The 15,252-nt window shown below is 39.3% G+C and overlaps 1 protein-coding gene and 1 long non-coding RNA gene across 4 annotated transcripts in view; one reads left to right on the forward strand and one right to left on the reverse strand.

Annotated features, from left to right (window-relative positions):
- Positions 1-32: 32 nt before the first annotated feature.
- LOC145720170 (uncharacterized) lies at positions 33-7,301 on the forward strand. The gene is made up of 2 exons (XR_014142957.1): positions 33-2,951; positions 4,523-7,301. It is a non-coding gene; the product is annotated as an uncharacterized LOC145720170 (long non-coding RNA).
- A 391-nt stretch (positions 7,302-7,692) lies between these two features.
- The window catches only part of AFF1 (ALF transcription elongation factor 1), a 98,553-nt gene continuing 90,993 nt past the window's right edge, over positions 7,693-15,252 (reverse strand). Inside the window, exons 19-21 of one of the 3 annotated variants that reach the window (XR_014142945.1) lie at positions 12,679-12,771; positions 11,006-11,100; positions 7,693-10,221 (exon numbers count right to left, since the gene is read on the reverse strand). Coding sequence is in view for 1 of the 3 variants with exons in the window: in XM_081812189.1 (XP_081668315.1) it covers positions 12,767-12,771 (5 nt within the window). In the remaining 2 variants the exon portion in view is untranslated. Of the gene's footprint in view, positions 11,101-12,566; positions 12,772-15,252 lie in introns of those variants that run through there. The other 2 variants (XR_014142944.1, XM_081812189.1) reach the window with 2 other exon arrangements.

The raw sequence follows: 15,252 nt of genomic DNA on the forward strand, positions 1-15,252 counted from the left end.
GATTCCTTTCTTCTTCTGGAACAATCATTTTACTTTAGGACAAAATTATTTTTTTCCCTAAAAAACAAGGTAAAAACTTCCAAGTCCTTCATACCTTTCCTTAGCCAAAAAATACATTGTTTTCCTTACCTACTTTTTTTTTTTTTTTTAAGTAGGCTCCACGCCCAGCATGGAACCCAACATGGGGGCTTGAACTCACGACCCTGAGATCAAGACCTGAGCTGAGATCAGGAGTTGGACACTTAACTGACTGAGCTACCCAGGTGCCCCTCCTTACCTACTTTTCATCTACAGTTTGTTTTTTTATCCCTATTATTTCTAGTTATTTTAATTACATATATTAGAATTGACTGTTTTCACTAGGAATTAAAGATCCTAAGAAAAAAGCAACTGTGGGTTGACAAATTTATAAATATATCTCATAGTTTCTAGAAGTATATTCTTCCTCATAGATTCTTTGGTGTGGCACCAACCATGTTTATTAATGGACCCAAGTATCTTTTATCTCCCTGTAGAAAATTAAAAAGCCAAAAGTAGGTAAACATTAAATGCTAAATATAAGTTTAGAAATGATTTAGATATCCAATGAATATCCACCATTCAGTTAAAATTAAACTTCAAGTTATTGCTTTAAACACTCATGTTTGGAGTAGGCATCAAGCAACTAACCATCTTATTTTTCTTTTTGGCAAATTTTGAAGACATACCTGCTTTTATTAAACCAGCAAACTTAAACAAGTTTTTATTTATCTAAGATTATCTCAGATCATATAACCTTGAAAAACATCTGGGTTAGTTCCTATACTTCTGAGAGTATACTTGATAAAACACTTAATTTTTTTTTAAGTAAATTAAAAAGAACTCTTTGCAATTTAATTTGGTAATACCATCTGGAAAAAGCAAAATATCACACCTGTAATATACATAGGTGTACATAAACAGACAGACATCCACAGAGATCTTAAAGCTTTTGTTGTGAAAATTTTACCCACGTCTCAGGTACAAAAGTCAAAAGAATTGTTGGATCCAAGCTGTTTTTATTTTTTTGAGAGTGCGTGCATGCCTGCAAGAGTGGAGGGAGAGAATCTTAAGCAGGCTCCAAGCCCAGCACAGAGCCCGATGAGGGGCTTGATCTCATGACCCCAAGATCATGCCCTGAGTAGAAATCAAAAGTGGGACACCCAACCAACTGGAGCCACCCAGGTGCCTCCCAAACTGTGTTTCTGACAGATGGACTAAAGTTAAGGTTACATGCTCAGATGGCCAAAGATTTTTTATTTGCATGTTCTAGGGATGCTTTCAGAGCTCTTTTTGGAGTTATTTTTGTCTTTAATTTCTGCCTATCAGTGAAAGGATGCATTCCATGGTCTCTGAGAGGTTTGGAATCTTCTCTTTTAAGGGTGCTTCTTAAGGTGGACCTATCTACATTAAAGGTTCCCCAAAGTGGCCACCCCAATTTCAAAAGTTCACTCATTTTCCAAAAAGGCACAAGAGCCTCATCCATAAACCAGGTGGAAACTGTCTTTGCCTTTAGATGTCTAAACTGAGAGAGGCCCTGTTTTCTAACGGTTTCAAAACACAGGGAAATCACATTCCAGCCCCCCCAATTCACTGAATAGAATGACTTACCAAGAAGCTCCAACAAGCAAAATGCAGGTGTGCACTATAAAGTTAGAGAGCTCAAAACAAAGAGCAGAGCTCAGATCCCAGAGAGACCTACCCTCAAGTTCCATGATTAGTGAGAAAGCAGTGAGTTCTGTGGGCTTCATGGATACCAGCACCTGTTTGTTCACTGGCCTTGGAGACATTCGGGGTCTTCTCTGGATCCCATTTCTGTTGCCAGGATATGGCAGAAGTTCAGAAACAGCAGAAGTAAAACTAACCCATCACCAAAGTAGTAATTAGTAAAAGTGTCTCGTACACACACCGGGAGCACTCAAACCAAAACATGGAATGAGGCTCAGAGGAATGTTTGTTATCAAGTGGCTTATATAGTGAGAAAGCAGCAGCTGTTTATTCTTCACAGTCTTTGGTTAAATTAGAATTTTCTTAAATGGAAGGGAATTGGTCAGTGTGTTACCTCCTACCAACTTTGGAAACTGTTCAAGTTTTGCTTATGATTTTCACAGACATAAGCAAGAAATGACCCAGGTCAAGTTAGTCTTGCAAAGTAAGGTAAATTAAGTTTTGTTTGTGTGACTAAATTGGTTTTGTCTATTCAGAGAATTTTCAAGGCTGGTCTCTGTTTTTTTAACACTGCCATGAATGTTCATGAGCATGTCTCAACATAAACATGTTTTCATTTATCTTCATAGGTTCATACAACTGGAATTGTTGGATTGTATGCTAACGATTTTTAAGAAACTACTAAACTTATCCACAGGGGCTGTACTATAGAATATTCCCATCTGCACAGTATGAGGTTTCTGGTTTCTCTTCATCCTTTCCAACACTGTATGTCTTTTTCTTTGCTTATAGCCATTCTACTGGGTGTGAAGTGGTACTTTCTTGTGGTTAAATCCGTGTAGTTTTTCCTAAGGGAAATGATTGCTCTCTAGTGGTGCATTCTGCGCATTACAATTGGGATAAGGGCACTAATGAGAAGCCTAAAGCTAAAACTTGTTAAAATTTACATTCATTTCACGTTGTTCCTGCATTGCTTAGCATACTGCAGTTTGAGGCCCAGGTTCAAAATGTTTTCCTCATTACCACTAAGAATAGTCCTCAGGAGCTGGCTGTTGGCTGTGGTTTTTACTTAATCCCCAGAGGTACCGTATAGTCAAAACTCTACGCTTTTGTGTTTCAGATCTCCTCCACTTTATGACGCAGATCTTTTGGTGTATGGGTTTACACCTGTGAGTGACTAATGCCTATGAATAAGGGGAGGAAGAGGACAGAGACAGTTTTGTTGACTCACACCTACCATATCCTTTCAAGCCAGAGCCAGAGAAGTAAATAATTCTTACTAGTAGAATGAATGTAAATTCTTTTTAATGAATTGCACACAAATGGAATGTCTAGTGGCTCCTTGGTATTTTCAGGTAACACTTTGTAAATACGCCTGTAGAGAGTTGTAAAGTTTTAGGAGAATGGGTCTCGGCTGACCCCAGGCTCCTGGGCTCTGCTGAAAGGAGAGAGCACTATGCACATTAAAAACAGCAAAGAAATTGAGCCGAAGAAGGAACCTGGCCAGGGATTTACTTACTTACAGGAATGTATATTTGGTAAGTAATGAAAGATGTGGCTTCAGGAAATTAGGGAAGCAGAACCAAACATTTAATGGTTTAATGTAAGAACCTACAACTTTTGCTTTAATACAACAGGATATTGCACTTTTTTTTTTAACAAAATGTCCATATGTGAAATTTCCCTAACTTCCTGTGTTTTAGGTAAATGCATTGTGCTAACAATGCACTTAACTATCCTTATATGTCCATTAAATAATCAATCATGGATATTCATTTGTGTGTATATATACATATACACATACATACATACGTATATGCAAATGCCTGAACACAGAATAGTAGAGAATATAATGGATGGGCCTCCCCGTGGTTGATTTCCTGTTCCAGTCAGATGGAGGCAAGAGGAAGTAAAGAGGCCAAGCCATCTGTGTGTGACATTTCTGTACACAGTAATTCTACTCCATATTTAAAATATAGTCGAATTCGCTTATGTTCCCAATTGAGGTGGATACAGGGTATAAGGTTTAGGATAGGAGAAAGTCTATTCAACTTCAGGTTAAGCACTGGAGAGAAGGAAAAATTAAAATACTCTGGAATTAAAATAATTTTTTTTTTTAAAGATTTTATTTATTTGAGACAGAATGAGAGAGCACATGAGAGGGGGGAGGGTCAGAGGGAGAAGCAGACTCCCCGCTGAGCAGGGAGCCCGATGCGGGACTCGATCCCGGGACTCCAGGATCATGACCTGAGCCGAAGGCAGTCGCTTAACCAACTGAGCCACCCAGGCGCCCTTGGAATTAAAATAATTTTTATTATTGTATTAGAACTTTAAAAATGTTGCTATAATGAATATTGCTATATATAAAGAATATGTAGAAATTTTGATTAATCCAGTGATGCTGCCATCATGACCAAAAGAAACATAAGGAGATACTGGAATTATTTAATAGGGACATTTTTTTTCCTCTGCCTTTTGAAAATTGGTGTTTTAGAGCCAAGTCTGGTGGACAGTATTGTTTAATTCTTCCCAGAAAAACGATCATAAAATAAGGTGTATGCTTGCCCATCTAGTCCTGCAAACAACTTTAAAGTGTTCTACATCTGTTTGGAACAATGCTCATACATGTGTACAACCACCCCCCACCCCAAGATGATGATTTTGAAGGACTTTTAGTAAGTATTTTTAGTAAGTCTTTAGTAAGACTTTTTTTAGTAAGTCTTTTTAGTAAGTTCTGTGTCACAATCTCTAAATTTTAACCCATCACATTTAACAAATACATTACTAACATTTTTCACTTCATAGACTTTAGGACAGCCTTTCTTTTTTGTTACAGGTGAGGAAATAGTACCAGACATTCAGGTGACTTGCACAAGGTAGAGGATGATTACTGTTTTTGGCTTCTGGTTGTTTTTCCTAGACACTGCATTACGAAAGTGAGAAGCGTCCTGCTGGGCCAAGGCATTCAGCCTTCAAAGTCATCAGTTTCTGAGCTGAAGTTTTATTTGGTCCTACTATTCTCCAACTTGGAGGGTCCTGGGTGGGGGGTGGTGGGGGGATTCATGCTGTTGCCTGTTTCAGTTATTTCCTATTTGCTGGGGTTTTAACCTTTAAAGCTTACTTTGCATTGTTCATGACTTTAGAACTTTTGTTTTATGCTAGTTTCTTTAAAGGTTTATCACTAAATTTTGTTTTATTGTACTTTATTAAATAATACATGTACTCATAAAAAGAAAAAAAACTAATTTCTGCAAGCACTAGAGGTATACTTGTGTTCTTACTCTAGTAAGTGGAGAAAATCTACAAGTCATATGTAAAGCAACCTCAGACTTGGAAAACCCCCACTGGGCTAGTCATGTCTAATGACTGCAGATTCTCAGGACTTCCTTCTCAAGTTCTATTTTAAAGAACGTCTAATTCCTACCCACAATCCAATTTTACGAATTGTCTCTAATACAATCCAAAACTGGTTAAATGTTAAAACAGAGTTAGGATACTGGTTGTAGATGACATTAAAACAGCCTATTTAAAAAACAAAACAAAACAACTTATATTGGGGTGCCTGGGTGGCTTAGCTGGTTAAGCGTCTGACTCTTGGTATCGGCTCAAGATCTCGGGGTCCTAAGATCAAGCCCTGCACCAGGCTCTGCACTCAGTGCTGAGTCTGCTCTTCCCTCTCCCTCCCACCTGCACGTGTGTGTGCTCGCTCTCTCTCAAATAAATAAAATCTTAAAAACAAAAAACAAAGCTTATATAAGCCACATTTCCTCCAGTTCATTCTCATAAGCAAAATCCTTCATCATGAAAGACAAATCTGTATCATAATTTGGGTCTCACCTTTTCCTAGCTGCTTGACCATAACTTACTTTAAGTTTTATCATCTGTAAAGCATGATAGTGACTAATTTGAAAGGTAGTTTTAAAATTAGAGACTATGGAAACTACAGCACACACAGTTTAACCCACATTCCTTTTCCCTTCCCCATGTTTCCATTTTCTATGTCTATTGTGCCATAGGGATGGGGATGTATCATGGATGTAGTAAATGAAAGGAAAAAAGGCTGAGTAGCTCCATTTTGCTCCGGGGAATTTAGGACAAATACACAGGGCACAAGAGGAGTGCTGTCCTCTGCCTAATAGATAAACTGGCTTATGCCACGCTGTCAAGCTTGAAATAACTCAGTCTGAACAGTGTAGCCACAGGGTGTTAGTTTTACAAAAGCATCTATATTAAGACTGGCTGGAGGCAAGGACAACGGCAATCTGGATGGGAAAGTACCAAATCTGAAGTTACCTGTCACCTGGATGGAAATGAGACACGCCGTCCAGAAGCTGGGCACCCTGCCCTATGCTCTGTGTTAACACATTCTGAAGCATGTCATTGACACAAAGCAATCACTCAGACTATTGAATGGACAGAAGTAAACTTCATAGGGATAAGAAATCAGTCTTCCCTTGTTCTTTTACTTTCATTTAAAATAAGCAAATATCAGGTTAATAGGACTGTAGTCAAATGAGGCTCGGGACTGACCTGTGACTAATTTGATCAGAGATTTGATCTCTGTAGGCCACAAAGAAACCTATGGTGAAGTTCATTCTGTACAAACAGTGGGCTTCAAAACTGCCAATATTTCACAGCTTTCAGTTTATCCAGGATGAATATTATTTGCTTGGACTAGTAGTATGTTTTAAAGATTAATGGGCCTTCAAATTCTATGTCAGTGTTGTGCATGCAGTTTCACTTACATAGGGATCGATCATTGCCTCCTAAAGGGTTGGAAAAAAAGAAATGGGAATTGTAAGCAGCTCGTGGATGATGTTTTCTGAGGTGCAAGCTATGGAGCAAACTTGGGAAGGGTCATGCAATGGGTTAGAGGCAATCAACAACCTAGTCCAGGTTTCTTAATTTCCAAATTAGAAGAAAAAAGATAACCTCATAGAAAATGAGCTAAGCACAGGAATAGGCAATTCCACAGAACCAGAAACAAATGGCCAATAAATTTGTGACAAAATGGTCAATTTCAGTTGTCAGAGAAGTGCGAATTGTCTAAGGTTTTTCATACTGTATCCAAAGCTGGCAAGGATGTATGCCCAACCTGATAAAGGCCTTATATAAAAAAAACCCACAGCCAACATCATACTCAATGGTGAAAAACTGAGAGCCTTCCCCCTAAGGTCAGAGCAAGACAAGGATGTCCACTCTCACCACTTTTATTCAGCATAGTACTGGATGTCCTAGCCACAGCAGTTGATAACAAAAAAGAAATAAAAAGCATCCACATTGGTAAGGAAGAAGTAAAACTCACTACTCACTATATGCAGATGACAGAATACTAAATATAGAAAACCCTGAAGACTCCGCCAGGAAACTACTAGAACTGATAAATGAATTCAGTAAAGTAGCAGGATACAAAATCTATGTACAATGCAATCTGTTGCATTCTTATGCACTAATAATGAAGCAGCAGAAAGAGAAATTAAGAAAACAATGTCATTTATAATTGCATCAAAAAGAATAAAATACCTATTTAACCAGGAAGGTGAAAGACCTAGCTATACTCTGAAAACTGATAAAAAAAAAAACCCCTCTAAAACACTGATGAAAGAAACTGAAGATGACACAAAGAAATGGAAAGACATTCCATGCTCATAGGTTGGAAGAAAAAATGCTGTTAAAATGTCTGTACTACTCAAAGCAATCTACAGATCTAATGTAATCCCTATCAAAACACCAGCAGCATTTTTCACAGAACTAGAACAAACAATCCTAAAATTTGTATGGAACCACGAAAGGCCCCGGATAGCCAAAGCAATCTGGAAAAAGAGAAAGAAAACTGGAGGTAACACAATTCTAGATTTCAAATTATATGACAAAGTGGTGGTAATTAAAACAGTATGGTACTAGCATAAAAATAGACCCATAGATCAATGGAATAGAAAATCCAAAAATGAACCCACAATTATATGGTCAATTAATCTTAATAAAGGAGGAATGAATATACAATGGAAAAAAGATAGTCTCTTCAACAAATGGTGTTGGGAAAACTGGACAGCCACATGCAAAAGAATGAAACTAGACCACTTTCTTTCACCATCCATACAAACTCAAAATGGATGAAAGACCTAAATGTGAGACCTGAAATCATAAAAATCCTTGAAGAGAGCGCAGATAGTCATTTCTCTGACATTGGCCATAGCAACATTTTTCTAGCTATGTCTCCTGAGGCAAGGGAAATAAAAAATAAACTGTTGAGATTACATCAAAATAAAAAGCTTCTGCACAGTAAAGGAAACAATCAACAACAAAAAGCAACCTACTGAATGGGAAAAGATATTTGCAAATGACTTATCCGATAAAGGGTTAGTATCCAAAATATATAAAAAACTTATACAATTCAACATCTAAAAAAACAAATAATCCGATTAAAAAATGGGCAGCTGACATGAACAGACATTTCTCCAAAGAAGACAGACACATGAAAAGGTGCTCAACACCACTCATCATCAGTGAAATGCAAATCAAAACCACCATAAGGGGGACGCCTAAGTGGCTCAGTCGGTTAAGCGGCTGCCTTCAGCTCAGGTCATGGTCTCAGGGTCCTGGGATCGAGTCCTGAGTCGGACTCCTTGCTCAGCAGGGAGCCTGCTTCTCCCTCTGCCTGCCGCTCCCCCTGCTTGTGCACTCACGCGCTCTCTGGCAGATAAATAAAATCTTTTAAAGAAAAAAAAAGCCAAAACAAAAACAAAAACACAAAAAAACCCCACCATGAGGTATTACCTTATACCTCTCAGACTGGCTAAAATAAAAAACACAAGAAATTAACAAGTGTTGGTAAGGATGTAGAGAGAAAGGAATCCTCTTGCACTGTTGAAAGAAATGCAAAGTAGTACAGCCACTGAGGAAAACAGTACGGAGGTTTCTCAAAAAATTAAAAATAGAACTATCCGATGATCCAGCAAACACACCACTGGGTATTTACCCCCAAAATACAAAAACACTAATTCAAAGGGATACATGCACTCCTATGTTTATAGCAGCATTATTTACCATAGCCAAACTGTGGAAGCAGCCCAAGTGTCCACTGATAGATGAATGGATAAAGAAGATGTGTTATATGGGCGCCTGGGTGGCTCAGATGGTTAAGCGTCTGCCTTCGGCTCGGGTCATGGTCCCGGAGTCCTGGGATCGAGTCCCGCATCGGGCTCCCCGCTCTGCGGGAAGTCTGCTTCTCCCTCTGCCTCTCTCTCTCTCTCATGAATAAATAAATAAAATCTTTAAAAAAAAAAAGATGTGTTATATACAACATGAGAATATTATTCAGCCACAGAAAAGAATGAAATCTTGCTATCTGCAACATGGATAGAGCTAGACAGTATAATGCTAAACAAAATGTGAGAGAAAGACAAATGCCGTATGATCTTACTCATTATGTGGAATTTAAGAAACAAAACAAATGGAAAAAAAAAAAAAAGAGAGAGACAAACCAAGAAACAGACTCTTAACAATAGAGAACAAGCTAATGGTTAACCAGAGGGGAGGCTGGGGGGGCGGGGTAGAGGATTAAAGAGTACGCTTATCATGATGAAAAATAAATAAGCAGGAAAAAAAAAAGAATACACGCCCATCCACAGTTGGTATGAAAGCTTTTTGGGAGAAGTGGTTTGGTTAACATAAAAAATCTTAAATCTATCTTTTGTTCCAGACATCCCCCTTACTAAAAGACTTAAAATGATGTGTATATCAAGATCCCTCAAAAAAAAAAAAAAAAAATCATCAGTACAGCACTGTAACAGAATAATGGGGGGAGTGCCCAGGATAATGGGGGGAGTGCCCAGGAGAGGCACATATGCATAATGCGAGAATGTTTACATAAAGGGTGATATATCCTTACTGCACAATACTGTGTAGCCAAAATAGGATTACCATAAAAAGACTGAATAAAATGAAAGAATCAGAATATGGTATATTCCACATCTATGTTTAAAAACAAGGTATAAGGGCGCCTGGGTGGCTCAGTCGTTGGGTGTCTGCCTTCGACTCGGGTCATGGTCCCAGGGTCCTGGGATCAAGCCCCGCATCGGGCTCCCTGCTCAGCGGGAAGCCTGCTTCTCCCTCTCCCACTCCCCCTGCTTGTGTTCCCTCTCTCGCTGTGTCTTTCTCTGTCAAAAATAAAATCTTTAAAAGAAAAAAAAACAAGGTATAAGTGCACAATAAAAGTTCTGGAATGAGATGCACCAAACTTTATGGCTGTTAGCTCTGGAGGGAAAGGGATGGAGTATGTCTGCCGTTGCAAGTTTTTGCTTTGTATGCTTTTATGTCATTTGATATATATATTTTTTAATTAGCCTATTTGCAATTCAGTTGAAAACAAGATTAAAAAAAAAATTCCAAAATGATTTACATGTATATGTAGGCTTGGGAAGTTCTGCAAAGCCAGTCTATTGTATCACTCCCTCCCTCCTTAAGATGCTTGGCAAGTCCTCAGTTGCAGTGCTGGGTGCTGAGACCTCCCTGCAGGAAGAGTTTCTTCAAAGACTGCAAGACAAAAATGGAAAAGCAGGGAGTAGAAGAGTTAAACTGAAGACATACTTCTAAAGCCCATGCAGTTGAGTACAATTCATTTTTCACATCCAAGAGCGTATACACCTGTAGAAAAATGTGTGCATGTGCCTGTTTGTGTGTGTACTGTTGCTTAGATGATAAGTTATGGGAATATTTAGCAGTAGAGAGCTACAAACCCGTAATTGTTTCTGCCGCCTACCCATCAAGTAAGGTAAATGAGAAGTTAGGACTGGGCCCCAGTAGTAGAAAAGGGTGATTTACAGCACTTATCCAGGGCAGGCACATGGTCTTTTGAAGCTAAAATAGAATTATCTGTTTAGAAAGTATTCCAGGTCCGCCCTCCAGTCTGTTGGAAGGGCACAGGTCTTTATTATCTGAGCCTTGATGTCTCACTACAGTCTTGCTTTCAGCGGAGTGTGATCTATGGGGAAACCACAAACACTGACCGAGTCCTGTTCTAAGACAAAACAGACGAGACGGGTACATTTATTTAAGCACAGCCAAAGGAACAGCAGATAAACCTCTGCTTATATTAAGGTAAAGACCTGTTGGGCTTCAAAGTTGTTTAGAACGGATTGGGAGATTCTCAACACCTAGATGTCCTAAGTAAAAGAAGCCTGGGTTGTGACAATTTACATTTCCAACAACCCTGGCACAGAGTGAACAAATATCTCTTTAAATAACTCAGACTCCAAAAGTGCCAAAATGGTTGCTAATGCAAAGACTGCATAGGACACAAAGGGCAAGGCGTGCTTACCTCAGAGTTGCCCCGTGCTCAACGACAGTAACATGGCTTCATGGCGCCTGGGGTGCGCGCAGCCCATACGTGCCTCAAGACACCCAAAGCAGAAACTGCAAAAAGACATTGGTAGGAGTTGGCCTACTTAAAACAAACTTTCTTTAAAAGTGCCATAATAGGGGCGCCTGGGTGGCTCAGTTGGTTAAACGACTGCCTTCGGCTCAGGTCATGATCCTGGAGTCCCAGGATCGAGTCCTGCATCGGGCTCCCCGCTCAGCGGGGAGCCTGCTTCTCCCTCTGACCCTACCCCCTTCTCATGCTCTCTGTCTCTCATTCTCTCTCAAATAAATAAATAAAATCTTTAAAAAAAAAAAAAAGTGCAATAAAAGCTGAAATGCAGAAGATAATTTAGAGAGAAACCTTTCTAACACAATATGAGGTTAATATCCTGAATACAGAAATCAAAAAGGAAAAAGATGAATAGCCTCAAGGGAATCATCTATTCATTTTTGCTGCTCAGCCTCCTCTCTCTCCATTAAGAGAACCCTTTCCTAATGGTGAACTCATTACATGATTTAGGTGAAAACCTTCCCCACATCTACTGAGTTGGGCACTTGAACTGGGTCTTAGGGTATGGCCACAGAACCCACGCTCTGCGAATGGCAACTTGGCATGTGATGGGAAAAAACAGTACCACAGGGATAAAATGTAAATGAAAACATCAGAAGACACTGTTTCCCACCTAAAGAATTAGGTGGGGTTCCCCCCCCCTTGCATTCTCCAAACATGATACCCAGGATTCGTAAAGGAATGGATTATCAATGCATGCTAAAATCACTATGTCAGAAGTTGTTGGACCAGGGAAAAGCCCATATTCACAACAGTGTTTCGATGGTCGTACCTTAACCAAACAAAGTTAGCATCACCAACAATTTTAGGTGCCTCCTGATAGGACACAATGTGAAGTATACCACATCCCCTGTGGGGTCCTGCCAAATATAATCCAGCCTCTAAGACCTAACCCAGTTTGCGGGAAATACAGGAGTTGGAGGAATGAATTAAAGGACACTTTGGGAAACACACAAATCCAAGATGTAGGACATCACATTTTTAAAAATATTTTTTTATATAATGACTAAATGTTCTGCATGAAACTTGACTGAATCCTGGTTTGAAAAATAAGCTCTAAGACCTTTCAGGGACAACTACAGAAATCTTAACATGAACTGAATATTAGATGTTTGTTGAAAATTTTTCTTAGATAACAGATATTGCTGTTGGAAAAGGTCGTGGGAAATGCAAGAACTTTTTAGGGCTGAAACCTACTTCAGCAGAAATATATATATGCACACATTCACTTAAGGACAATATGGTAAAATATTAATTGCTGAATCTGTCCAAATAGTTTGATTCAGGGATGGTTGTGGAAGCATTCTTTATCATAGCCCCTAATTAGAAATAATCTCAATGTCTAACAAGGAGGTTGGTTAAATAAACTGGTACAACCATACAAAGGACAACTACTACTGAAAATTTGTAATAGACAAGCTAGGACACGGGACATTTTTTGTGAAAAAGATGAAAACCAGAGATTTTATGGCCCATCTTTCAAGGCCTAGTTCAAATGAGATGTCTGCCCTACAGCTTCTCTTAATGGGGACTAAAAACATCCTTTCTCCACACGTGCTTACCGGTTCTTGCTGCTTGTCGACTCTGCCACAAGCTTGCTGAGTGAGGTTGGGGGTCTGTTCAGTAGGATCAATGTAAGTAGAGGTCAACCTAACCTATGGAACAAAAGATGAAAAAGGAAGAGGAGGGTAGTGAGGTCTTTATCAGTGTTCGGTCAGAGGCTGGAGGGTAGCTGTGGGGATGTGGGGATACTGTGGTGCAGTAAGGGGAAGGAGTAAATTAAAGGAGCCACCAGTTTGTGAGTGTTCATGCCAAGTATTATGCTAAGCGCTCTCTAGAACCATCAAGCCTAATCCTCACCATCTTACTAGTAGGTAGATACCAAATCAAGAAAGTTTATAAAAATGAGAAGACCCCAGAGAGGTTAAGTAACTTGCCCAAGGCCACATAGCAAACTCAAGAGCCAGGATTCAAATTCAGCAAGTCAGATTTCAGCACCTAGGTTTTTCCTGATTTACTAAAAGCACTGAGGTAGAACATGAGTTCTTTCAGAGTAGCAAAGGGAGGAGAGACCAGATGGCCTTTCAAAACCTTTCAACACCAACATTCTACAGATCTGTCCACCCAACAAACATTGAAAACAGGCAAATTAAGGTCACCGTTGCCCCTGGCCCTTAATGTCAGAGAAGATGCCACACTGGTGAAGGGTAATTCGTGTGTGACTGAAGTTCTTAAAAATAAACCAAAGAAAGAGAAGGATGAGCTTCCCTCTGCCCACACTTCTTTTCCCATTTCAACAATACATACATATTGTGAACAAGGGCATGTCATTCCACCGTGTCATTCTTCTTGGCTAAGTGGTAATTATATATAGCAATTTTAGGAATTACTTTATTTAGGCAAAATGAAAGCATGGATTCAGCCCCAATGATTTCTCTAAATTTTTATTTTTATTTTTTTTTTACAGCTCGATCCTCTTGTGAAAAGGAAAGAATTTGAAGATTAACAAGTCAATTACATGTCTTTTTAAACAGCAATTAATCCTCATTACAGAGAACAACAAACAAAAGATCTGTGGCACGTTATCTTTGGAAAGATCTTTTGCAAATTTTTCTTCTAAAAAAAGAAAACTATAATTTTCACAGATCACATACGTCTCTTTCAAAGGACTATACAAGGCAGCTAAATTTTATTCACAAAAGCCCCAAGTTGCAGTTCCATTGCTGAAGTAGATACAATACATGGCATCCCCCTTCCTTGTGTTGCACATCTTCCCGCTGAGAGCATCCCTGCTTCCCTAGCCTACGTACAAACTCACTGTGTGGACTAGACAGCTGGCACATTATTCCACAAGAACTAGAGACAAATTCGTATTTTAGATAGACCAGTGATCATTTATCAACTGGGCAATTTATTCCTTTTTTAGACAATTTTAATACCAAGATTTGACTTCCTCTAAAGTTATAAGAAAGCAACAAATATATAATATAATATAATATATAATGGTAATAAATAAAAAAAGGCAACCCTGCTCAGGTATCATCCAAAACATGATCACATTCAGAAAAAGACAAAAAAGATTTGGGACACATACCTATAAACACACACACACACACACACACACACACACCCCAACATGAACAGTGTATACTTGATGTCTGAGGGGGAACGTGCAGTAATTTTAACAATACATGTTGATGGCCTGAACAAAAGGCGAAGTTAATACTGCCTGTGTTAAGCATCACTTAAACATCTACTTCTATAAGCAAAGCACGTTATCTGCCTTAGGTCGGCCACCGCCTGGTCTCACCAGTGCAGCCTGGCCAGCCTTGCTGCCAGTGGTCTTATTCCCTTGTCCTTGCAGGCCGAGAGAGTATTATCTAGGCTCACAGGGAGCTGTAGGTTTCCTTCCTGCCCTTGTGGGTAGAGAAATACAGGCACTTTTCTACCCATCACAGTACCTGTTGAGATCTGTTGCACAGTGGAACATTGTGTGATTTCCCTAGGACAACAGGAAGTCCACAGCCCCCTTAAGTAGATAGGTGGTGCTTGCCAGCTCATCGTAAGAACTAAAGAACATGGCCAGTGGTCATCATTCTTAGTCACCGAGAAACCAACACGACTGGATTGCATATTGGAGGTTTATATGGTACAAATACACCTTGCAATGTTTGAAGGAAGATCCCCAACACCATGTAATTCTGCCACTCAACCTCCAGCAAACAAAAGGACAAAAGATGAAAAGGCACAGGAAAAACCTTATATTCATCAATTCTCAACAGGACCCAAAACAATCAGAAGAGACAACCCACTACAGAAAGGGAACAAAGAAGTACCACCATAATCCTGACTCGCCTCCGTAGCCCCACACACAACTCACTTTCCAGTGAGCAAATCTCTGCATTTGTGTTTCTAAAAGAAGCCCAAATATCCTTGCAAAACTGAAATACTGGTAATTGATGGTAAAGACTGTAGTAGAAGTGGCAACGTTTTTCAAAGATTTGTGTAGTGTCTGGGAAAATAAATCCTTAAGAAAAAAGTAGAATCTGTGGTGGGAGGTAGGGAATCAAGCCTTATTTGATTCATTTACCTGAAGATGAATAAATATGCCTCAAACTTCATGAAGCAGAACAAAA

Source organism: Leptonychotes weddellii, chromosome 2 (genome assembly GCF_054177405.1).
Source record: "Leptonychotes weddellii isolate Sample4059 chromosome 2, ASM5417740v2, whole genome shotgun sequence".
Taxonomy (NCBI): Eukaryota; Metazoa; Chordata; class Mammalia; order Carnivora; family Phocidae; genus Leptonychotes; species Leptonychotes weddellii.